Source organism: Cervus canadensis, chromosome 16, assembly GCF_019320065.1.
Source record: "Cervus canadensis isolate Bull #8, Minnesota chromosome 16, ASM1932006v1, whole genome shotgun sequence".
Taxonomy (NCBI): domain Eukaryota; kingdom Metazoa; phylum Chordata; class Mammalia; order Artiodactyla; family Cervidae; genus Cervus; species Cervus canadensis.
This window is the reverse complement of record NC_057401.1, coordinates 55,182,464-55,206,878: the sequence shown is the minus strand read 5'-3', so window position 1 is coordinate 55,206,878 and position 24,415 is coordinate 55,182,464. Positions and strand designations below refer to the sequence as shown.

The window sequence follows — 24,415 nt, the reverse complement described above, 5'->3', positions numbered from 1 at the left end:
AATGTATGTAGGCCAGCCAGGAATTATTTTTAATTTCCTTTGGAGGTGAGGGACCTTAAAATTACATTGTAAGGAATGGTATTTTTTCATGATCCCCAAGATGGGTCTTCAGTAATGTGGTGTTAGTGAGGGGCCCTCAGAGTTTTTAATGAGGACCCGCATCCCCCTGTTCCCCATGGACTCAGAAAGACAAAGGCAGAGCGAATGGGGGAGGAGGACAAGATTGGTCTTGTTTAATTTATTTTGCAGATGTGTGGTTTCTGCTGCTTTTTTCCTGGGCCTGTTTATGCTGTGGGTTTTCACTGGAGCATATGATTCATTTATGTCCTCATCTGTCTGTTTAATATACTGGGTCCTCCTAATAGAAGTAAAAAACTGAATTTTTTTTTAGTAAAAGTAAGACTAGGGGAAAATGAATGAACTACTTCATTCTTAAAATATACCTTGAATTGTATTTTTCTTTATGCTCTCATGATTTCAGTGAGTTTTATTTGAGCAAAAAGTAGCAAAATAGTAAAATATGAGACCAGAGAAATGGAAGGTGATGGTTCACATTTTTGAACCTTTTTTAAAAATTAGCCTCTTGAAGATAAGACGTGTTCAGAGCCTAACGGTTGACGTCGGCAGTCCCTTCGCAGGCACTCCCGGGCCCTGCCCTTGTCCAGCCGGCGGGCGAGGGAGCTCACACACTTGGAGGAGTCCAAGTTCCCATCAGGGCTGGAAGGGGCTTGTGCCTGGTTTCTGCTCTCAGTTTCCACCTCCTGTGAACCCCCAAGGGCTCAGTTTCTATGCCCGGACGCTGACACTCAGGGCCAGGCTCTCACAGGCGAATGTTGCTCTGGTTTCAGAGAGGCCGGAACGAGGGCCTGAGCAGTGGCACGCTCTCCAAGTCCTCGTCCTCGGGCATGCAGAGCTGCGGAGAGGAAGAAGGGGAGGAGGGGGCTGACGCCGTGCCCCTGCCGCCCCCCATGGCCATCCAGCAGCACAGCCTGCTCCAGCCGGACTCCCAGGACGACAAGGTAAGGGGGCCATGGCCGCCCCGAGCCAGGAGAGGGCCCAGCGGTTCACTCCTGTGCCCCAGCCTCAGGGCTGGACACAGAGAGTGACCCGGGCTGCGAAAAGGTGTCTGCAACACGTACTGGTTTTCCAGGCCAAATTCTGCCCGCCGTCGCCTGCAGAGCCTAGATAACATAGGCCGTGCGTTTAGACTAGGCTGTGGGACCACTCGCAGTCTCCCCTACACGTGTGCTTGCAGAAGGACCTTCAGAGCATTTTTAACGGATGCTTTCCTAATCGCTGCCTGTCAAGTCAGTTTAATTTTTCTCACTGTCCTGACCAGGGTCCCTGAGTGGACAGTCAGAGAAATCACTGTCCCGCCTGTGTGCGTGGTTACGTCCCAGACACACACGAGCCCACCTGGTTCTCTGTGTCAGGCGTCTCTGCACGCAGGTGTGGTTTTCACATGAGACTGTATGGCTCTCCAGTTCCTTTTTTCCAACACGGCCAACATCTGGATCAAACCGGAGTTTGTCAAAGCTCAGGAGTCAGTTCAAAGCCACGAGTCTCCTCTCTGGATGTATGCGGAGGCTTCGGGCCAAGTAAACCTTCATTTTTTGCTTTCTGGGTTTTCCTGAGTTTTTACAGAATCTAAAATTATTTTGTGCCTCCCAGCGGTAGAACCCCAAAATACCAAGAAGGAAACCTGATAACTGGCTTGTACAACCTCTCACGTTCCAGCCCAGCCTGCTTCTCCAAACTGGCAGGTGTTGAAAACCACGCTATGAAGTCATTACTGGTGATTTTTTTTTTTTTTTTTGGCAGAGACCAGGTTTTCTGAATAAAACAGATGTTTTCATCAGTTTTTCCCCGCTTCACTTTTTTCCTTCCCTGACTCCCTCCTCCGTGCTGACACGGTCCCCACTCGCTGGATGGCCCATGGGTGCTGACCCAGGCTCCGTCCAGCCCAGTGATTGACGGCCCTGAGTCTTAACCTCAGGCCCCTCCTCCTTAGAACCCTGCCGCCACCTCCGCCAGGGCTCTTAGCGCGCAGTGGGTCTTGGCAGAGGAAGGTAGCTTGGGTTTCAGTCTGGAGTCTGGGGGTCATCCGAGGCGCAGACCCCATGCTGCAGCGGGGCAGGGTGGCCTGAGATGAGAGAAGCTCACCTCTCACTGCCCAGAACAGACCCACCGCCAGGCAGCAGGGCTCTGACAGTTCCTTAGTAATTTTGCAGCATTCTAAGCCATACCTTTCTGAAGGCAGAAAACTAAAATTGCGAAAATCTGAATGGTTAGCCGAACAGTGAGGTGCCAGGCCTGGTTGGCCTATTCACCAAACCAGGAGGGTGTTTTTCTCCATTTAAAGTGTGGATGACACTATATTCTTCTGATTGCTAAAATCACTTACTGGTTATTGTATGACCTCATTGGGTATTATCCATAGAAGTTCTTCTTTTACAAAAATCGATAGTGATGTTCCCAGAGAGTATATTATCTTGTGACTAATATTTTGTTTTGTTCTGTTCTCTCTTTTTGTAAACTTTCACTGCAGCATTATGTTGACTTGTGTTCTGTGTCTGTTCTGGCTCAGTTTCCTTACCTCTCCATTTGAATTTTTTTTCCTTGTTTTCTTCACCTCATTTTCCAGATTTCATTAGACCAAGCCAACATTTGTTTTGCCAAGTGCATATCTGGATCCACATTGTAACTGCCTCGTTGTAAACGTATAGATCCGTATGTGTCTGCCGTGAGCCATGCATCGTTAGGACAGCTAGCCGTGTGTCGCATGCATCTCTGCTGTCCTTAATATGAAGCAAGGTTCATATTACACCCCCTTCTAGTTTCCAGTAAATTAACGGTGCGAGTAATCTGCAAACACAGCGTGTTTGCTAATTACTGAAACTTGAGCTCAGTAGCCCCTCCCCCAGACCCCGTACCTGTCCACCCTGTACACCCCGACTCTAGCCGTAAATGGCATCCGATAGCTTGTGAGGCCACAGAGCTCCTGTCCTCTGCACTAATCATTGGGGAAGTGGATGGCACAGAAAATGGTGAGCTTGTCCCCCTCCTCCCTGTCTGGTCAGTGCTCCCGGCTCCTTTCCTTTCCTTCCTTCTTTCTTTGAACCCCATCCACACAGTAAAGCCATTTTTAGTATCTTGTTTTTGGTTCCCAATTCTTTGAAGGATTCATCCACTAGCCCTTAAGCCTGTCACTCTTCTGTTGATCTCCGTCTTTCCCTCCTTAGCCAGTAGCCTAGCCAGCAGTTGCAAAAAAAGTTAGAATCCTCCCCCATGCCCAGTCACCTCTTTGAGAAACATTCTGATGGGACATGGCTGCAGATTAAAACCAGACTCTGTCTGCTTTCCACATGTATCCCAGACAGGTCTTATTTAGTGTTTCATGTCAGAATATTGTAAATTTTAAAAGATGGCTTTAAATAAATGCAAACAAAGACAAACTCGTGGTCTTTTGGTCTGGAATTACTTTTAAAAAGAGGCTGAGCTTGCAGGAGAATTTTCCATCTGTCCAGTGACTAACACAAGGCATCCCCCTCCCCCCTCTCTTTTTCTCAACTTCCTCTCTAGGCCTCCTCTCGGTTATTAGTCCGCCCCACCAGCTCCGAAACGCCGAGCGCAGCCGAGCTTGTCAGCGCGATCGAGGAACTCGTGAAAAGCAAGATGGTAAGGTCTCCCAGGGGCTCAGGCCTCCGGGCTGGAAGCGGCTCATGGAGCACTGGGGGGCAGGGGTGGGCACGGGTGGCCTCACAGGTGCGTCTCTAGTCTGCAGGATGGATCCTCAGGTTCAGTAACTGGCTTGAAGACTCACAGAGCTTAGCGAAGCCACGGTTGCTGTTCATTACTGTGAAAGGGTGGAGGTGAAGGTCCGCCAGGGAGGTTGTGCAGGGGCGGGCCCGGGAAGCTCAGTCCAGGCCACCCTTGTCCTCTCCCCATGGAATCAGGTGCCCAGTGCTGGCCTCTCCCAGCACCGCACGGTGTGTGAGGATACCTGCAGGGTAAGGCCAGCAAGGGACACTGCCGCCCACCCCCCCCAACCCCACTCTCCGGCCTTGGTGGTCAGAGTCTGTATTTGGGCTCCATCACATACACAAGGTTGACCCCTCACATGGCTCACCCCATCCCCTGCTCCTGTGGAGATCAAGATAGCACGTGACCCAAAGCCCCCACCAAAAGTCACACAGTGAGTATAGACCGTCTATCTGAAGCCAGTACCCCCAGGTAGACAGACTTCATCAGGCAGGACATGCCAGGGGCTTAGAGGGCCCTCCCAGGAGCCACGGTCAGCCCTTTCCTGCACCCGCATGGTCTGCAGTGTGGGCATCTCATAGCCAGTGTGGTCAGTTCCATTCTCGTGGGTCGTTGGTATCTCAGGTATCACTGGGAGTCTCTCGCTGTCTGAGACCATTCACTTGGGTCTGCAGTGTATGAGGGAGAAGGGTTTGCGTTGCTGTGTCAGGGCTTTATTCTCTTAGTCACCTCATGTTCCCAGTGGGTCAGCGTGGCTTCATTTAATAAAAGCCCCAAATCAGATGTTGATTCTTTGAAGTTAGGTATGCATTGTTTCTGACTGATTCAGATCAGTAAATTTCTTTTTCTTAAGTTTTCCTATGAAATAGAGAAACCAGTAATGGTAACAGCTTTTTAGACTAGTATACCTCCTATCTTACTACATCTTTTAAAAGTCACCACTCCTAAAATAAAAGCCCGCAGTGACCACTGTGGAACAGTTTGGTATGCTTCCCTCCCACCGCTGTCTCTGTGTATACTCCCCTCGACAGCTCTGTGAGGGGGGCACACACTACCGTGTTCTCATTTTACAGACGAGAAAACTGAGGCACACGGAGTGTGTGAAAACTCGACCAGCTGGTAAAGGGACAGAGGTCTATTATAATTTATTTAAATAAATTCATTATATATATATATAGATAGATTTATCATTTACAATTTTCATTTCTGTTAATTGTTCAGTCACGAAGTCATGTCCGACTCTTTGCGACCCCATGGACTGCAGCGTTTATCTCTGCATAAATATTCATGCTAATTACATGTGTGATTATAATTACATGTAAATATACTTATAGGGTAAATTTTTAGCAGTGGAATTGCTAGATAAAAGGAAATACAGTTGACCCTTAAATAGTCCCAGTTTGGATTTCACAGATCCACTTACAGATTGTCTTCAACAGTGAATACTAGAGAACAGCATAGTGTGCAGTGGGTTAATCTGCACGCGTGGAACCACAAATTGAGGGACCACGTACAGAGGGCTGGTATCCCAGCCCCTGTGTTGTTCACGGGCTAACTCCACTTCTTTAAAGTTAGAAATTTATCTTCCAAAGCTAGTACTAACTAGGTACTGTGTGTCTATGTATATATATATGTAACACTCCAGTTTCTTCTCCCACCCACCCCTAAGCAGCTGGTGCTGAGGCTGGTTGCTTTGGTCAAATGGGAATTACATCCAGAATCCAGACTGACAGGTATTGGCCCCCACCCCTGCCTGGGTGGTGGTGGGCTTTGAGTTTAGACAGAAAGGCTGCAAGGACTTGGTAGATAAGTCAAGAATTTAACTCCACTTGGTCAGAAATTTGGGATCATGTCAGTATGAATGGAGCTTAGCCACATCCTGCCTGTCTCTTTGAGAAGCAAGTTGATTGATGGTCTAAAAAGATGCTCAAATAATACTGAATTGAGTTTTCAGGCATCCTTAAACATTTTAGAAACAGCCATTTATACACATCAGTTATAGGATCATTAAAGCCATGCTTGTCTAATAACTGAAATTGTTCTCCCAAGGAATGTTTTGAGACAGCACTCCGTCAACCTGCTAGTCATTGTTCTGCAGCTGTTTGAAGGGATTCCATTGTGAGTGGGTTGAGACTGACGTGTCATAAATTCAGATGAAGAGAAGTTCTATGCATGTCTCTCAGCTCTCAGTGGTTTATTCCCCCCTTTTTAGCTTTGAAGAATTAAACTCTATCCATTGAAATTGAATTATTTCTGCTCACGACTCTTCTGAAGTGAATGGGCATAAAGCTGTTGGCAGGGTGGAAAAGGCGTGGGTTTGGAATCAGAGATGTAGGTTCAGATTCTCCTACTGTCTGCTTCAGCCTCCCAGCTGGAAGGTGGGGTTTGTAAACCCAGCGCTGTTTGATAAGCTCCGGCCAAGCTCCCTCCACCCGAGCACTCCACTTGTACCTTCTGTCCCCATTGGAGAACCACATTTGTGCTTTTTATGGTGGACTTGCTGCTCCTTCATTCTCCGTGGAATGTAATCTGGACTGCGCCCTCTCTGTCTGGCTCAAGGGAACATAGCTCTGCTTGGTTTGCTGTGACTAATCCTCAAACGAGAACTGCTTTTGCCGATAAAACTAGTGAATCATCTGAACATCCTTCCCTGCCGCCGCCTGCTCCCCATGACTCTGAGTTACTCCTGCACGGCTCATGGCTGCCACGTCACCCCCGTTTGTTTTCCTGCGGGCGATCTCTTAGGCTGTCGTGACTTTGTAATCAGACTGAAACACTGAATTGTTAGCCCTGCCAAGCCGTGTGTGCGGTGGACTCGAGAGGTGATGGGAGAAGGTGTCCTGCCGTCGTGCCATCTGTTTTCAGGGAGCTGACTCTCCTCACCCCGCAAGCCCTTCCCTGAAATTCACTTCTCTCTCCACCTCCACGTTCCTGATGAGGGAAGCGTGGGCAGGGGGCGACAGCAGCTAACAGCCCCAGGAACTGCAGCTGACTTTGGGGCTTTCTTCTCTCCGTTGATCTGCATATAAAGAGAAACCCAAGAAAGAATGAGAATAAGTGAAACAAACATCTAACTCAAGATAATAGAACAGCACAATTTGTTTTTGGAAAAAAGCAGAAAGACTGAATTCACAGAGGTAAAAGCAGAAATTAATGAGCTGGAAAACAGAAAAAGGGAATAATAATAACACCAAAGATTTGTTTTTTCAAAGCATACAGACTTCAGGTAACCTTCGCAAAAAAAAACACCCAAAAAAACCCAGATTCACAACATAAGAATCTGTAAAGAAAAGATCAGCGAGAATTGAAATAATCGTGACGCATTACTGTTGGGGTCCTTTAATGGACCAGAACCTTGTGGTGCGGAGTCGACGATAAGAAAGTGAAAGAGAGAAAGAGAGAGAGAGAGACAAAAAAGACCCAGGGACCTACGCTCTGATGGAGCAAAGGTGCATTAATGATTTTTCTATGAGTATATATAGGCTGCAGTACAAGAAACTTCTTTCGGGAATGATAGAGATCAGAAAACCAAATGTACAGCAACTGTTACCAAGGGAACAAGGGGTAACGTTAGTCACAAGGTCAGGAGACAATCCATATCTCAAGAAAGGGGAAGGAGATTAAGCTGTTTTGTCCTAAGGAGAATGTTTACTAAAGGAGACTCATGCTTGCCTCACACAATGACCTCAGTCCCTGGGAGCAGCGTGCTGTTCCGCTTGAAGAGGGACAAAGGACTCATGAGAGACAGCATGTAGGAATCCTCCCGTCAAACATTCCCTGACACGTTACCTTGTTCACCTCTTTGAAAGTAAATTTGAAAACCTGGGATGAAGTGGGCAGTTGCTTAAGAAAATACAGTTTACCAGTATTAACCTCAGAGGAGTCGTGGGTGCTTACGCTCAGTCATGTCCGACTCTGTGACCTCACGGACCGCCAGGCCCCTCTGTCCATGGGATTCTCCAGGCAGGAATGCTGGAGAGGGTTGCCATTTCCTTCTCCAGGGGGGTCTCCCCGACCCAGGGATCGAACCCGTGTCTCTTGCATTTCCTGTGTAGGTGGACAGGTTATTTACCGCTGAGGCACCCGGGAAGCCCTCTGAAGAGTTAGGTCTACATAGATATTCTCCTTTCATTTAAGGAATAGGGAAAGTTGATAAGAACCTACCCACAAAAACCCACCAGACCCAGAGACCTTCACAAATAATTTGTCCAAGACAGATTTCCGTTCTGGGACAGCGCCCGTGCCGTTTTACTCGAGCAGTTGCCAGAAGGGGCCGCTGGGCGGCTGGGGGTGGACGTCACAAATGTGAGCGCGGCCTCGGGGGCGTCCGCACGCTCCATGTGGCTGCCGGGTCCAGAGGGGCCTCACGGGCATCCATGGAGTCCAGTGCCTCCCCAGCTGGCTTCTGTGTGGAGGGCCCTCTGCCGCCTTTCTTTCCTGTCTCTCCTCACCCTTGAAGTGACCGTCATTAAATCTAACGAGCTTCAGTGTCCTCCCGATCCGGGCAGCAGACAGCACTGCTCCTCCCTCCCAGCATCCTCCAACCTCCTGGCCGAGATCGGCCTCCGGGACCCGCACGTGTGGACCAGGCCCTGCTGCCGCACGTGTGCTTCCAGTCGAGGTCAAGAGCTGTTTACTTAAAAATCAGAATGCTGTGTGCTCACCGAGCCCCGTTCCTGAATGTCTCTTCATTCACTGAGAGCAGGAGTCGGTGTGTGTGCACAGCTCCATGGGTTTGATGAACAGGACTGCAGGAACAGACTCGGTGTCCTCAAAGCTAGGCTTAGTGAGCACGCCAGCTTCAGCCTGTCACTTACGGGGAAACAGGACAAGTATTAGAGGTTTTAGTTTGGTAGAAAATACTAAGTTCTTGTAGTTTGTATCAGGCTTTTTGTTTGAAGAGAAATCACATTTTCCCCAGTTACATTGCTTAAATACCTCTTGATCACCTATATGTCCAGCTGTGTCACTGTGGGAGTTTCAGAAGAACTGTCATCTATTGGCAGATGATGTGAACTGACAAGGGATTAATCTCCAAAATATACAAACAGCTCATTCAGCTCAATATCAAAAAAATAAACAACCCAATCGAAAAATGAGTAGAAGACCTAGACAATCATTTCTCCAAAGAAGACATACAGGTGGGCCACGGGCACATGAAAAGATGCTCAGCATCGCTAATCATCAGACAAGTGAAAATCACAACTACACTGAGGTGTCACCTCACACCATTCAGAATGACCATCATTGAAAAATCAACAAATGCTGAACGCTGGAGAGGGTGTGGAGAAAAGGGAACCTTCTTACACTATTGGTGGGAATGTAATTTGGTACAGCCACTATGGAGAACAGTATGGAGGTTTTTAAAAAACTAAAAATAGAGCTACCACATGATCCCGCTCCTGGGCATGTATCCAGAAAAGATGAAAGCTCTTAATTTGAAAAGATACATGCACTCTAATGTCCATAGCAGCACTGTTTACAATAGCCAAGACATAGAAGCGACCCACCTGTCGACAGATGGGTATGTATACCCACACACACACGATGGACTGTTACTCAGCCATTGAAAAAGAATGAAATAATGCTGTTTGCAGCAACATGAGGGGCCTAGAGATTGTCATACAGAGTGAAGTTCAGAGAAACAAATGTCATGTGATAGCACTTATGTATGGAACATGATAAAAATGATACAAAGGAACTTATTTACAAAACAAAGAGACTCACAGGCATGGAAAACAGATTTATGATTACCAAAGGGGGAAGGTGAGAGAGGGATAAATTAGGAGTTTGGGATTAACAGATACATACCACTGTATATAAAACAGATAAACAATGAGGACCTATTGTATAGCACAGGAAGCTATATTCAGTATCTTGTAATAACCTGTGCATATATCCTTTTTCAGATTATTTTATATATATGTATAACTGAATCACTTTGCTGGATACCTGAAACTAACACAACATAGTAAACCATGTATATTTCAATTAAAAAAAAAGAACTGTCACCTGTACCCCTAGAAACTTTGTGAATTCTGATTAAGAAAGAAAATTAATACATACCAATAAGAAAGTAATCAGTTGCTGATCCTGGCCACACTAACCCAGGGGAAAAAGTCATCAGTAGTCATCTCACGGATTTATTCGAGGTTCTCAAGTGGATCTAACAATGAAAACACTCACCTGCAGGAACTAAAATTCAGTGAGGGAGAGAGTTGTGAACAAGTAATTGAGGCCAGCATGGCAACCACTTCCTATAGAAGGAAGAAGTTGTGAGGGTCACAGAAATGGAGATTAATTTTAGCCGCATGAGTTGTATGCATTGAAGTATGAGTCAAGGCTTCACGGATAGTCAAGAAACAAATCTTTCCTTTAAATTAAAATACGAGTTTGCTGCAGCTGCTGCGTAGTCACCAACAAGGAGTGGGCAGTGTGTCGGGGTATGCTAGCCCGATCGGAGTTGACTGCACACGCTTCTGAAATGGTCGTGCTTTCATGTGGCAGGAATGTAACTGAACAGAAAAGGGCCGGATTTGAAATGGCTGCAGTGTGTGATGTGAGCCAAATGTTTTGTTTCTAATTATTTGGTAACAACGAATAGAATATATTAATGGACATAAATTCACTGCACTTTGCATTCTGACTTCCCTCTTACTCAGTCTTTAGATGAATCCTGGGGCTTTGTTGTTAAATAGCCTTGTAATTTCACACCCATAGGTTCTGCAGTGTCACAGGCCAGGCCTACTGTGTATTCTGACGTAGGAGACCTCCTGGTCCTTATTTCAGCCTCATGAACTGTGTAGGCAGGAGGCGTGACTGTGGCTTTGATTTCTTCCAGGCTCTGGAGGATCGTCCCAGCTCGCTCCTCGTCGACCAGGGGGACAGCAGCAGCCCCTCCTTCAACCCTTCAGACAACTCCCTGCTGTCCTCCTCCTCGCCCATCGATGAGATGGAAGAGAGGAAGTCCAGCTCTTTAAAGAGACGACAGTAAGACCCCAGTGTTCTAGCTGTCAGCGCTCGGGGGCCCCCCTGCTGGCCCAGCCATCTTCAGAGCTGTGGCCCGGCTTCCTCTCTGAGTCGCAGGAGGAGACCCAGGGTCTCTTCGCTGAGCAGTTAACACGAGCGTGCCGTGCTAAGTCAGCTCAGTCGTGTCCGACTCTGTGCGACCCCGTGGACTGTAGCCCACCAGGCTCCCCTGTCCATGGCATTCTCCAGGCAAGGATACTGGAGCCGGTTGTCATGCCCTCCTCCGGGGATCTTCCCGACCCGGGACCGAACCTGAGCCTCTTGGGAGTCTTCTGCGTTTGGCAGGCGGGCTCTTTACCACGTGGGCCATGTGTACGTGTGTTTGCAAAGTGTTCAGAGCCTCAGGAGGCTGCAGGGAGGCATAGCCGCAGCACTCATTCTTTTATTTCTGCATTGCACTTTATTTGGAAACAAGAGTGATAGGAGAATCTCTTCTGTCACTCCCGGTGAGAAGCTGCTGTACTTTCCATCACATTCAGGCGTGTGTGCTCTGTCGCTCAGTGGTGGCCGACTCTCTGCGACATCACAGAGGGTTGCCCACCAGGCTCCTCTGTCCATGGGATTTCCCAGGCAAGAATACTGAAGTGAATTGCCGTTTCCTCCTCCGGGGGATCTTCCTGACCCAGGGATTGAACCCACTTCTCTTGTGTCTCCTACATTGGCAGGCAGATTTGTTACGACTGCACCACCTGGAAAGCCTCATTATATCCACAGTAGTAAAGAAAAAAGGCAACATAGAATTAAATGCAGTCCCAGAAACATGAAACATAGAATTTTTTAGTTTCCGTTAAAAAGTCCTGAAAAATTTTACAAAAGGTTTAAAATTATATTTGGAAAAGAGGAAAAAATTTACCAGCCGCATGAACACAGAGACTTGGTTTGATGCTGTATCCCAGCATCTAAAGTGACTTCAGGTGCATAAGAGGTGCTGGTTGAATGAACAAACCAACCAATCAGCCAATTAACTTTTCCAGGTCAATTGAGGTGATTTGCTGTAACTAATCAAGTGATTGTCCTCTATTATCTGAATGGCCTTAAGGATCAGTGGTTACTGATCCTTACTGAAAGGAACATTTCTGAGTGATGTGTTCAGATCCAAGGCTTTAAACATCTGAGGTAAATTTCTTTTGTATATCCAGGAAAGCTTAAAATGACTCAAGCGTTAAAGCACAAAGAAGCAGAAAACCGACTTCCTTTAATGTCTTGGCTTCTCTTAGTCATCGTCCACACGGTCAGAGTCTGGTGACAGGAATGCACCCCGAACGTGAGGTCTTTTGTGACCTCTGCAGTTCCTGTGGGTCACCCATGTGAACTTGTAAGTGGCTGGGGACCCGAAGTATAAGTTTGTCAGGTTACTTCACAGCCCCTGCAGAATCTGACCTGATGAAAGAAAAAGTATGAATGAGTGTCATCGGACAATTCCTTAGATTGTGGATTGTAAACACTGTTTTTCCCCTCCCTTTTTTCAGCTACGTTTTACAGGAATTAGTGGAGACCGAGCGTGACTATGTGCGGGACCTTGGCTGTGTGGTGGAGGTGTGTACTTTCAGAGATAAATAACCTGTATCAGCTAGCTCTGAGGCTTGTCAGAAGGGTGTTCATTTGGACAGTTGAATGCTGATAGCTTCTCAAAAGCCTTGGAAAATATTTTTGACTAAAAACAGTAAAACAACCAACAAAATATTTCTGAAAAATAAAATTTAGCCAAATACCTTAATAACTTTTTAAAGACTTCTTTTTTGAACAGTGCATCTTGACAGTCTTCTTTTATATATATATATATACACATATATATATAGTTTGTAAATGTTATCTCCAAACAATGAATTTCTGGTATGGAAATCTGGCCTTTGATTATTTTATAAGAATGTGGGCATCACCACAGAAATGAGGACATCTTTGGTTGAAAAGTCAATGTGACCAGCTCTGGATTCAGTTACGTCCTGAATCCCCCCGGGTTTGGAGCTTGGTCAGTGGCTGCCACCCCAGGCCATTTGCCTGTAGTTTTCACAGAACGAATATGTCACCAGTTTCACTGACCAGAAGTTGCTCTGCAATTTGTAACCATAGCAAAGACGCTGTCTTTCATCCGAAATCAAGAGTCATCTCTGGCCTTGTCCCTACATTAACTTCAGGGCATCATCATGTTAGTAAACTCAATTCATGAGAAAGCTATTTTTGTAAAATGAAACTTTATCATTTATTCCTTCAGCTTTGCAAATATGTACAAGGCAGTACTTTTTGGATGGACATTCCATGAAAAGTAATAGCTATTACAGTTAATTGCATAACATAAAAGATTAAACATGCATGACATATCTGTCATCGTTACCAAGAATAACTTCAGAGCTTCTTGTATAGGCTCAATCCCATCTGAGTTATATAGAAGTTTTAAACCACATTTTAGCAACATAGTTAACCAGCTGGTGTTAGAAAGCAATTTGTGGAAAATATATTATTAAATCCTTATTTAACAAATTATGTAGATAATCCAAAAAGAAAAGAAAGTCTGTTTATATCAGATCAGTACTGAGAACAGAGGAAATAACGCTTCATGCCAAATAGTTAATATTTACAAGCTGACAGGATGATTTGTTTTATGAAATCATTTGCATTTATTTAAACTTTCCAGATCCTCAGAAGAGTTTTGATCTTTGAATGCTAAACAGTTCAGGGAGAGAAAGTCATGGCAATGAATGTGACTATATTTTCACGGGCCAGTTAAGGACATATTTCTCAAAAGGTTTTTATTCTTAAATAATTGGTTTACAAGACAGTGTGTATGTCTGTTTTGTCCTCTGTGACTCTCAGTCAATAAACCACTACTTGATTCAAACATGTTCAATGAAATAATCTTTACATATTTACTTTTAGGGCTACATGGCACTTATGAAAGAAGATGGTGTTCCTGACGACATGAAAGGCAAAGACAAGATTGTGTTTGGCAACATCCATCAGATTTACGACTGGCACAGAGAGTACGTTAAATACACTCCGCGCTCAGCCGTGGGCCGAACTGCGTCACAGTCTTGTCGGGCGAGTGGGAGAGGATACCCGTTGATTCATTTCATTTCACTACCTGTATAGCCTCGTGCAGGCAGCTGGTGCAGAGGAAATACTGCTTTGCTGAGGAGTTTTCTGGTTGCGTTTCATGGCAGAGGAAGTCCCGTACTTTCTTCATGCTGGTCCATCCAGGGGCCCAGGAGCGGGGGAAGGTGGGGCTGGAGGCCTGGGTACCGAGTCTGACCATCTGGGTTCATAGTCTGGTCCTGACCCTGAGCTGTCTGCCTCCATCCTTCATTTGGGTCACTGTGTTACCGTCTCGTGGGGTTTTTATGGAGTGACTGAGTTAATACACATACGTAAAGCACTTAAAACAACACCTGCATAGAGTAAGCCTTGATGAGTATTTGTAGTTAAAATTGCAGCCACCTCTGTAATAAATACAAATTACTATTAAAGAGTTATTTTTCAAGTCAGCATTCATGGGGAAAGTAGACATGATTGCCCATGAAAATCAAATTTGATTCCAGTACCTTGCCACACCTGTCCTGATCTGTAGTGAAACCAATTTTTTAAAGGGATATTTGGTGCCATTATCTAATCGTGTGGTCCCAAGGCTGGTTCTTAAGCTATGACAGAAAAGGGGAAACAGCACCAAGCTGCTGGGATGACCAGACAGGGAAGTTGCCCCTGGAGATACAGTGTCTGCGTGGTATGTGCAGAACCAGAGGATGGTGCATCCTCAAATGCAAGACGGTTCAACATGGCATTCACTGGTGTGCTGGCTTGCAGGTCAGTAAAATCCAAGATACAAATAGCAACATATGGAAGTGATAGCTAAGGTGGGCGTACGTCTCACCAACAGCTCTAGTCTAGACGAAGTGAAGAGCAGTCGTCTGTTTTGTTCCGTTTCTGTGGTTATACCTACTTTTGATCTTGTGTGTATGCTGTGTGCCCAGTCATGTCCGACTCTTTCGCGACCCCATAGACTGTAGCCCAGTGGGCTCTTCTGTCCATGGAATTTCCCAGGCAGAATACTGGAGTGGGTTGCCACTTTCTTGTCCAGGGGCTCTTCCCGACCCAGCTATCGAACCTTCATCTCTTGTGTCTCCTGCATTGGCAGGCAGATTCTTTATCACTGTACCACCTGGGAAGCCCCAATTTTATCTTAATGGGACCTAATATTTGCAACCTAGAAGTTGATTTTGATAATGTTTGAGAAAACTTTATTTATTAAAGAAAACTCTATAAAGCTGTCACAGATTACATTCAGATTTGAGCCTCTTAAAAATGACCATGGAAAGAATATGAAATTCACAGGTATGCAGACCAAGATAAAGAAAAATGACCAACTGCTTTGAAGCATTTTTTTTTATCCCATATTCAGATGAGATTTTATTATTTGAGTCATTTTAAAAAATGAAACAGAAATGTGGATTATCCAGGGGAAGGGAAGGTTGCCAGTCAAGGGGTGTTTTGCTCTGACTTAACCTTTTTAAACTGTTTTAAGTTGTATCTCTTTCTGCCCTAACAAAACGTTTTTCAGTATGCGTTGTAGTGTCTAAACATATACTTTACACTTCCAGATTGCTAATGTCAAAACAGACTATTTTGAAAATTTAAACCTCAGTCTAAAATTAGAAGGCCAAATCGGAGATGGTTCTAATATTTCTCCTTTCGCTGCAGCTTTTTTTTAGGAGAGTTGGAGAAGTGCCTTGAAGATCCGGAAAAACTAGGATCCCTTTTTGTTAAACATGTAAGTACAGAAGCATTATTTATATTCTCTTCTGTATTGTCATATTTAGTAATTGGCTTGTCAGATTAAAGGAGAACTCACTTGCAGTTTACAGAAATGCTTATATTAAATAAAATCAAACCGTACAGTGTCAGCTGGTTGGAATTCAAATCCCCCACTGCTCTTCTACATGCACATGGTCTGCTTTCCCTGTCAACTGGCCCGAGTTGGCTGTTTAGCTCACAAACAGGCCAAGATGGTCCGAAGGGGACCAGAGCCAGACCAGCAGCAGGAACATTTGGAAACGTCTTTGGGCAAAGAAGTGTCTGGTGCAGATGGTGATGTACCTAGATGTGCAGCGGGTTTAATGTAGTAACCAAGTATTTGTAAATCTAAAGCAAGCATGTTGGAACCTACTGACAGTCTGGCCGTTAAGACTCCATGCTTCCACTTCAGGGGGTGTGGGTTCCATCCCTAGTTGGTTAACTAAGATCCCACATGCCGCATGCTGTGGCAATAAGACAAACAAACAAATTAATTAAATAAGCACGTTAAGAATAAGGGGTTTTTTTTGTTTGGTTTGGTTTTTAGGAAAAATTGCCATATTTTCAAAGTGACCAGAGCTTTTGTATTTTTGCACATCTCCTTAATGTCTGGCTTAATAGAAGATAGATGCATGTTTATATCTTGTTTCTGTATTGAACCTACTGTGATATTTTTTTTTAGTTAGAATTTACAGGAAAAAAAAAAAACTATCCTCAAGCAGATATTTGGTTAGAAAGGAATGAGTATTTTAATAGCCTTTTCAGATCATTTATAGACAGTCTTCTTAGATACTGCACCAAAACTCAAGTGAGAATTTCTTAAAGGTTAGTTGCAACATGGAATCTGAAAGCCCATTGGTGACCTCACTTCTGTTGCGCTGAAAGCCACAGAGCCATCTTGCCATTAAAGACACTTTCCCTCCTGCACCAGCTCATGACATCCTGCATTGGTCTTTTGGAAAATCCTGACCCACTGATTGAGATAGATCTTCCAGATGGTGAACTATTTCAATAAACAATATCCCCGCCGCCAAAAAAAGAAAAAATCAGATTTGTTCATATCACCACCCATCTCTTCACAAAAATCTTTTAAGTATTGTCAAGTTCTAGTAGCTCAGTTGATAAAGAATCGGCCTACAATGCGGGAGACCTAGGTTCAATCCCTGGGTTGGGAAGATCCCCTGGAGAAGGGAAAGGCTACCCACTCCAGTATTCTGGCCTGGAGAATTCCATGGACTGTATAGTCCCTGGGGTCATAAAGACTGAGCGACTTTCACTTTCGTTTTCATGGTCAAGGTCAAGATGGCAGATCCACGTTCTCCAAAATGTTAATTTTTTGCTTGAAAGCTTAAATTTTCATTATTAATAGACATTGCAGGTTGTTTGCCTTGAAACAACAGGCTTATTTTATCCATGTTCAGGAAAGGGTTTAGCAGATACCCACGCATAAATAATTATAGTCCTTGAGGCTTTTAAGTAAAAACAAGCAGCTGGTTCAGCTCATGGCTCAGTCACGCGAGGGCGCTGCCGCGCCTGCTCTCACACAAGGCAGACGCGTCACCAGGACCCCTGTCTTATCACAGGAAGGTTAGAAAGGTATATAGCCCGTGGTTGAGTCTCAGTACAATGAATTTTTGTCACTTCATCAAGGACAGTCTTAGCTGAAGCTGGCATGTCTAGTGGTGAGGGATATTTGCTAAAATGCCAGCAGTTTCTCCTACCACTGATTTTGCACATCACTGCAGATGGTCTCACATGAAAAGGATAGGTGACAACTTAGTATTATTTGAAAATAGTTTGACCTGATGGGTCCCCAGGAGGCCTCCAGGACCCCAGCAGTGTGTACAGCACACTTTGAGGGTGAGTGCAGGAAATAATGGCTCAGTATTTAAGACTGCCTTCAGTATTTAAAGAGCTTTTTCTAACCTCGTTAAAAAAAAAAAGCCAGCCTTCCCAGAGCCACTGGCAGAGTTTGAAGGGTAGAAAGTGATGCTTGGTGTAATACTAAGAACTGTGTTCTTTCACCACCTCTGGTATTTTCCCAAGTAAAGTGTGAGGTTTGATGTATCTGAGGGAAAGATAAAGAAGGGCTGTTTTTGGAGCCAGCATCAGGAACCTGGAATGTGCTCCCAAGAGCCTAACCATGCGGTTTTCTCGAAAGAAAAGTTCCTCTCCGAATGCGGTTACGCTGTGTACATGCTTCCTGTGTTCTAACCCATCTGTTTGCCTTCCTTTCCTAGGAGAGAAGGTTGCACATGTACATAGTTTATTGTCAAAATAAACCAAAGTCTGAACACATTGTCTCAGAATACATTGACACCTTTTTTGAGGTAAGACTGACTGAGTTACAAAGCAGTTCTGAATTGTTGGTTACAGCTGATTTCCAAAAATTTGTTTCCCATGAGATTAAGCAATCATCAGGAAATTAGCCTCAGTTATAAGAGTCCTGAACTTGTATTTCTTTCCTGTAAACCAGAGAAGTGAGTATAAATTCAACCTGTGATCACATCCCTTAGCATCCAGAGCACTGGGGTCATGGCTAAAGTCAGGGGCTTGGGGCTTCCCTGGGGGCTCAGTGGTCAAGAATCCGCCTGCCAGCGCGGGAGACACCAGTTCGATCCCCGGCCCGGGGAAGATCCCACATGCCAAGGAGCAGCTAAGCCTGGGAGCCACAGCTGTTGAGTCTGTGCTCTGGAGCGGGGAGCCTCAGCTACTGGAGCCCAGGCGCCCTCGATCCATGGTCCGCAGCAAGACATCCACACACTGGATGGCACGAGAAGACCATCAGGCAGCTGGCGAGTGCTGCCTGCTCACCAGAGCTAGAGAAAAGCCAGCACACCCAAAATAAGGAAACAAAATGATCAAAAAAATAATGAGTAGCCTTAAAATCAGAGGTTTTTAAAATCAATTTCAAACTAAGGCTCACTTTCACATGCAGGATAATTCACGATCTAAACTTTTAGCCTAGATATAAAATATTTTTATGAATAAAAGTAAGCAACTGAAAAAAAGACTTTTGTAGGCAAGCATAGAAGGCTGCTTTGAAAAAACAGCTCAGGAAGCTCAAACGTGGCATTCTGAGCCGTGGGTTGTGTGGGTGACCCACACTGGTGGGTTATGTGCAGCGTGGCCTCTCTTCTCAGTACCTCTGCCACCATGTAGCTAACATTTCTGAGTTATAGGGACTGAAAATTGCCTTTTAAAAGGCAGTAGTCAGTGTGGTTGGTTACCAGTGTTGTATTGGTTTCTGGTATACAGTGGGGGTGATTCAGTTGTACATATATACATACCTGTATATGTACATATATTCTTTTCCATTGTGATTTATTGCTGGATATTGTGTGTGGTTCCCTGTGCTATACAGAGCAGCCTTATTATTTATTTTGTATATAGTGGTGTGTCTCTGCTGGTCCCAGGCTCCAAATTTATCCATTCCCTCACCCCCTTCCCCCTTTGGTAATCATGGATTTGTCTTCTATGACTAGTCTGTTTCTGTCTTGTAAATAAGTTCATTTGTGTCATATTTTAGATTCCACATATAAGTGCTATCATATGAGGGGGGCAGAATTGTTTAAGTCCCAATAATTGTTAAGTTTAAATTTCAAATGATTAACATTAAGCACATCTTATGAATCACATTCAACCTTCTGTACTTGCTAGTCTCTTTAACTGTCGAGATCGTTCAGCATGTTTTTCAGTTTCATAAAACAGAAAAGGTTTTCATTCTAGATGGACAATAAAATGTTATGTCAAAACGAATAACTAACTGATTAAAAGACAGCACTCAAGATCCTTTTCTTCCTCCTCCGAAACCCCAGGACTTAAAGCAGCGCCTGGGCCACAGGCTGCAGCTCACGGACTTGCTGATCAAACCAGTGCAGAGGATCACGAAGTACCAGCTGCTGCTGAAGGTGAGGCTCTGCCGGGGCCCGAGCCCACTCGGCGGGGGGACGAGACTCGTGAGGGGACCGCGGGCTGGGCAGGTGATGAGCAGCTTTTCTGTAAAAAAAAAAAAAAAAGAAAAATGAAGCAGTCTTGTCGTTTCTGATTTCCAATATTTCCAAATAAGTTTTTTAAAACTGAAGGAGACACCTTATACTCTTTTCTCAATTTTTCATTTACATCAGGTTCTGAAACAAAACATCTGTGAAGGTGAGCTTTTTCTCCCCACCACGGATCTTGAATACTCTCTTGGGCTCTAACCCACCTTGCAGGTTTTCTGTCCCCTTGGGGCTTCAGATTAAACGTTTAGGCTCTGCCAGTTCCTCTCTGAAGGCTCAGCAACCGCCCTTGAGTGATTCAAATGCCTCAGCACCCCTGAAGGCAAAGTCAAGCCATTTTCCTTGATAAAAGTGACTGTTGGAGGTGGCAAGATCCCTTCACACATAAAACTCAGAACCTGGAGGTGAAGAGAGATGAGCGCCTGTCTTGGGGTGACACAGGAACCACTTAGATCAGACCTGCTTAGATCAGTTGGGCCTGACTTTTGCCCTCCTGTGGCTTGAGGTCCGCCTGGGGATATCTTACCTTATCTTTGTGTTACTGGGAGAGAAAAACGAGGCTGGCCCAGTGGCTGGCATCCTGGTTCAGCAGAAAGGGTACTGCTGTGTGACCATCACCCTTGTCATGCCCTTGTGTCTGTCTTCCTCCTACAGGACTTCCTCAAGTATTCCAAAAAAGCCAGCCTGGATACATCAGAACTAGAGGTACTGACACCCCGCTGGGTGCGTCTCTGAAGCAGCCTGTCCCTGGGGGGGCCGGGGAGAGGGGGGTGTTTCCCGAGCCCTGGGCGTGCCGTCCGTCCACTCGCGGGCGGGCAGGGGAGGAACTGAACAAGGGGGCAGATTGGAGGGTTAGTGCTCCAGCCTGGCCCCAGAACTGAAGGCTCACTCTGCTCCCCCGCTCCGCCCGCCCCGCAGAGAGCCGTGGAGGTCATGTGCGTCGTCCCGAAGCGCTGCAACGACATGATGAACGTCGGGAGGCTACAAGGCTTCGACGTAATGTGGCTCCTCTTTAAACTTACTGCTCTGTCTGGGATGCTTGGCCGCCACCTGCAGAAAGCCAATTCTTTCTGCTTGGTTTGCTGTCTTCTCTCGCTGTCCCTCACCCTGAGTGACACCATGTTTCAGCTTTTCTGGGTGCATCTGATTAGCTTTTGGGGGAGACCTTCCCCTGCTCAAAGCCCAGCGCCTCATGGTGGGAGCAGGCAGGCCTCTGCTCTGTCTCCAGGGCCCTCTGCTGTGGAGGAGCGAGCCTCCTTCCCCGGCACAACGCACAGGGGCCCATCCATCTACCATCTGTCATCTGTCAGCCCCCGGAGCCTGACTCCAGGTCCCTGGGCTCCCCCTTAGTCACAGACTTCTCTGTGAGTTGCCAGACCCCTCAGATTACATACTGCCTACTAGCATCCTGAGGATGTCCAGAGCCCAGAATCTTTTTTTTTTCTTTCAGTTTGATTGTCGAGTAAGGAGGCAGGAGTTTTTATTTTTCTTGCCTACTGTTTTGCTAGAGGAGTGGGTTTAGTTTAACATGCTGGTGCTGGGGTTCTCAAAAAAAAAAAAAGAAAAACACAGACAGGCTCTCCTGGAGGGCTCCTGTGCATTGGTGAGTGGGTCCCACCCAGGATGCTAGTGGCGCCCAGCCATGGACCCGCCCCTGGAGAAGCACGCTTCCACTGCGAACTACACCCTTCCATCCACTTTCCGTCTCTGACTGTAACTGAGGCCAGTGGTTTACACAGGAGCTGGCAAGAATTTTATTTAGATGATTTTTCTCTTTGGAGCTAAGAGCTCATTATACTAAAAGAAATGTCTACACTCCATAAATTAATACCAGAAAAATACATCATTCTGTGGGAGGAAAACTAAAGAAAACAAAAGTTCCTGTGTCTTAACTTTGAATGCAATGTTTTCTTCTGTTCCTCTGTACCCTTCTCCACATTCCAGGGTAAGATCGTGGCCCAGGGCAAGCTGCTCCTGCAGGACACGTTCTTGGTCACGGACCAGGACACGGGGCTGCTGCCTCGCTGCAAAGAGAGGCGGGTGTTCCTCTTCGAGCAGATCGTCATTTTCAGCGAGCCGCTGGATAAAAAAAAGGGCTTCTCCATGCCAGGATTCCTGTTCAAGAACAGTATCAAGGTAATTCGTGTTTGCCGATTTTCTCAAGCACTAATGCATATACCTGGTACGCTGAAAAAATGTGTCCTTTTTAATGATGACGTGTCCTGCTCTTTCCTGCTCCTTGGAAGAAAGGTTGCGACAAACCTAAACAGCATATTAAAAAAGCAGAGACATTATTTTGCCGACTAAGGTTCGTAGAGTCAAAGCTATGGTTTTCCCAGTAGTCATGTATGGATGTGAGAGTTGGACCGTAAGGAAGGCTGAGTGCCGAAGAATTGATGCTTTTAAACTATGGTGCTGGAGAAGACTCTTGAGAGTCCCGTGGACTGCAAGGAGATCAAACCAGTCAATCCTAAAGGAAATCAACCCTGATTATTCATTGGAAGGACTGAAGCTGAAGCTCCAGTGCTTTGGCCACCTGATGAACTGACTCAGTGGGAAAGATCCTGATGCTGGGGAAGTTTGAAGGCAGGAGGAGAAGAGGATGACAGAGGATGAGATGGTTGGATGGCATCACTGACTCAATGGACATGAGTTTGAGCAAGTACCAGGAGTTGGTGATGGACAGGGAAACCTGGTGTGCTGCCGTCCATGGGATCTCAAAGAGTCAGACACGACTTAGAGACTGAACAGCAACAAATCCTGATCTTCAGTTTATTAAATATTTAGAGAATTTTCTAATACATGTCAGACCCTTTAAATTCACTCCATCCTCTACTGTCTGAGTTCCCCAGTGGCTGATGGGAGAACGTATGGCTGCAGCATTCATTTTTACCACCACGAGAAGACCTCACCTTTGTTAGGTTTTTTCTGCTTCACCTTCTCTAGGACCACGTGAATTATTCAAGTTCAGAGACATGGATTTGGAGAGGATATAGCTTACCTTTTTCTCTTCTTCATTCAGCAAGGATCTTCTCTGCACTCAGAACCAGGCAGGGGGCTGTAGGGCTGGGCAGGGCAGGCAGTCTTTGCCCCAGGGTGCCTTGCTCTCTGACTAAGAAAAAGACAAAGACTGCAGATGGCCCTGAGCCCTGTAAAAGGTACAAACCAAGAGTGAGGTAGAGGAGACCTGAGGTCCCAGCAGATTAACATTTTTAGTTAATTGTTTAAGCTACTCGTTAAATTCCTGGTGATCCCCATATACCAGAGTTAAAAGAATGATTAAAAAGCTTCGAGATAATGATTTTCGCGGTAGTAAAAATGGTAGCTCAACCAAAGAGTGGTGGTTTCAATTTTGACCCCAGATGAACTTTACTTTGCACTTGACCAGTGGGAATAAATGTGCTTTAGTTTTTTTTTTTGTTTTGTTTTGTGGTAAAACAGTCACTCGGTCATATCCAACTCTTTGTAACTCCATGGACTATAACCCACCAGGTTCCTTCTGCCTATGAAATTCTCCAGGCAAGAGTACTGGAGTGGGTAGCCATTCCCTTCTCCAGGGGACCTTCCCGACACATAAAATTTACCATCTTAACCGTTTGTCAGTGTCCAGCCCTCTGGTGTTAAGTACATTCACACTTGTCATGCAACCATCACCACCATCCATCTCCAGGACTCTTTTCATCTTATAAATGTAGAACTCCATCCTCATTAAACAATACTCCAAGTGCCTCATCCAAAGGGAATCATCACAGTGCTGGGCGTTCTCCCCCTGGCTCATTTCATGTAGCTCAGTGGCCTCCAGGCTCACCTATGGTATAGCCTATTGACAGAATGTCTTTCCTTTTTCAAGGCTGTATAATAGTCCACTGTGTATACAGACCACGTTTGATTATTTATCCATCCGTTAATGGACACTTGGTTTGTTTCTGCCTTTTGGCCATTGTGAATAATGCTTTTTTATTTTTTTTAAGGTGAGCTGCCTTTGCCTGGAGGAAAACGTGGAAAATGATCCCTGTAAGTTCGCTCTGACATCAAGGACGGGTGATGTGGTAGAGACCTTCATCCTGCACTCATCCAGTCCAAGTGTCCGGCAGACATGGATCCATGAAATCAACCAGATTTTAGAAAACCAGCGCAATTTTTTAAACGGTAATGTGTGTGGTTACTTTCCAAAACGTACACAATTTTATTTCTCATCTCTCTCCTGTCACATACGAACAGTAGTGACAGGGCTCTCTGAGCAGTTACTGTGGACCAGACACTATACCAAGCACTGCCCACCTAGTGCTTCATTCATCTTCCCAATGACCCGAAGCAGCAAGTCCCGATATTATTCCCATTTTAAAGATGGGGAAGCTGAGGCACAAAGTGGGTTTGTAATTTGCTCCAGGACCCATATGCTGTTGGTGGCAGAGTGGGGACACAGAGCAGCCATCTGGCTCTTGGCTGTGAGCCCCTTACCACTGCCCGGTTCATTTTGTCCCACGGTCTCCCATAGCATGTGTGCCCCAGAGCCCATCCTGGGAAAGGAATGCATGAGAAAGACTAAGGCAGCAGACGGAATTGGCCAGAGATGTTGGAGACATTCTTGTGTGCAACTTCAAAATTTATGTTCTCCCACATGGTACATCTAGACTGCCCTCCTTATTAAAAACAAGGCATTTTTTTCCTTCCCACTTCTATGACACAAGTGATTGTAGAGGAGCAGTACCATAATAATCCAGTACGACTCAGGACAATAGTGAGGTGCCAGCACCCCAGGGAAAGGTCTTCTCTGCAAGGAGAGAGACCATGCTGACCTTACATTGCAGACAGCTAGACTTTTTATATCCCTGACCTAA

General features: G+C 45.6%; 1 protein-coding gene across 4 annotated transcripts in view; it reads left to right on the top strand.

The window, feature by feature from the left end:
- Positions 1-24,415, top strand: part of TRIO (trio Rho guanine nucleotide exchange factor) — a 366,334-nt gene that overhangs the window by 323,691 nt on the left and 18,228 nt on the right. For all 4 annotated transcript variants that reach the window (XM_043488447.1, XM_043488443.1, XM_043488445.1 and 1 more), the window contains 12 exons: positions 849-1,019; positions 3,583-3,678; positions 10,604-10,752; positions 12,261-12,327; positions 13,666-13,769; positions 15,481-15,550; positions 17,814-17,903; positions 19,392-19,484; positions 20,229-20,279; positions 20,493-20,570; positions 21,519-21,710; positions 23,546-23,723. In XM_043488447.1, coding sequence (XP_043344382.1) covers positions 849-1,019; positions 3,583-3,678; positions 10,604-10,752; positions 12,261-12,327; positions 13,666-13,769; positions 15,481-15,550; positions 17,814-17,903; positions 19,392-19,484; positions 20,229-20,279; positions 20,493-20,570; positions 21,519-21,710; positions 23,546-23,723 — 1,339 coding nt within the window. The remainder of the gene's footprint in view (positions 1-848; positions 1,020-3,582; positions 3,679-10,603; positions 10,753-12,260; positions 12,328-13,665; positions 13,770-15,480; positions 15,551-17,813; positions 17,904-19,391; positions 19,485-20,228; positions 20,280-20,492; positions 20,571-21,518; positions 21,711-23,545; positions 23,724-24,415) is intronic.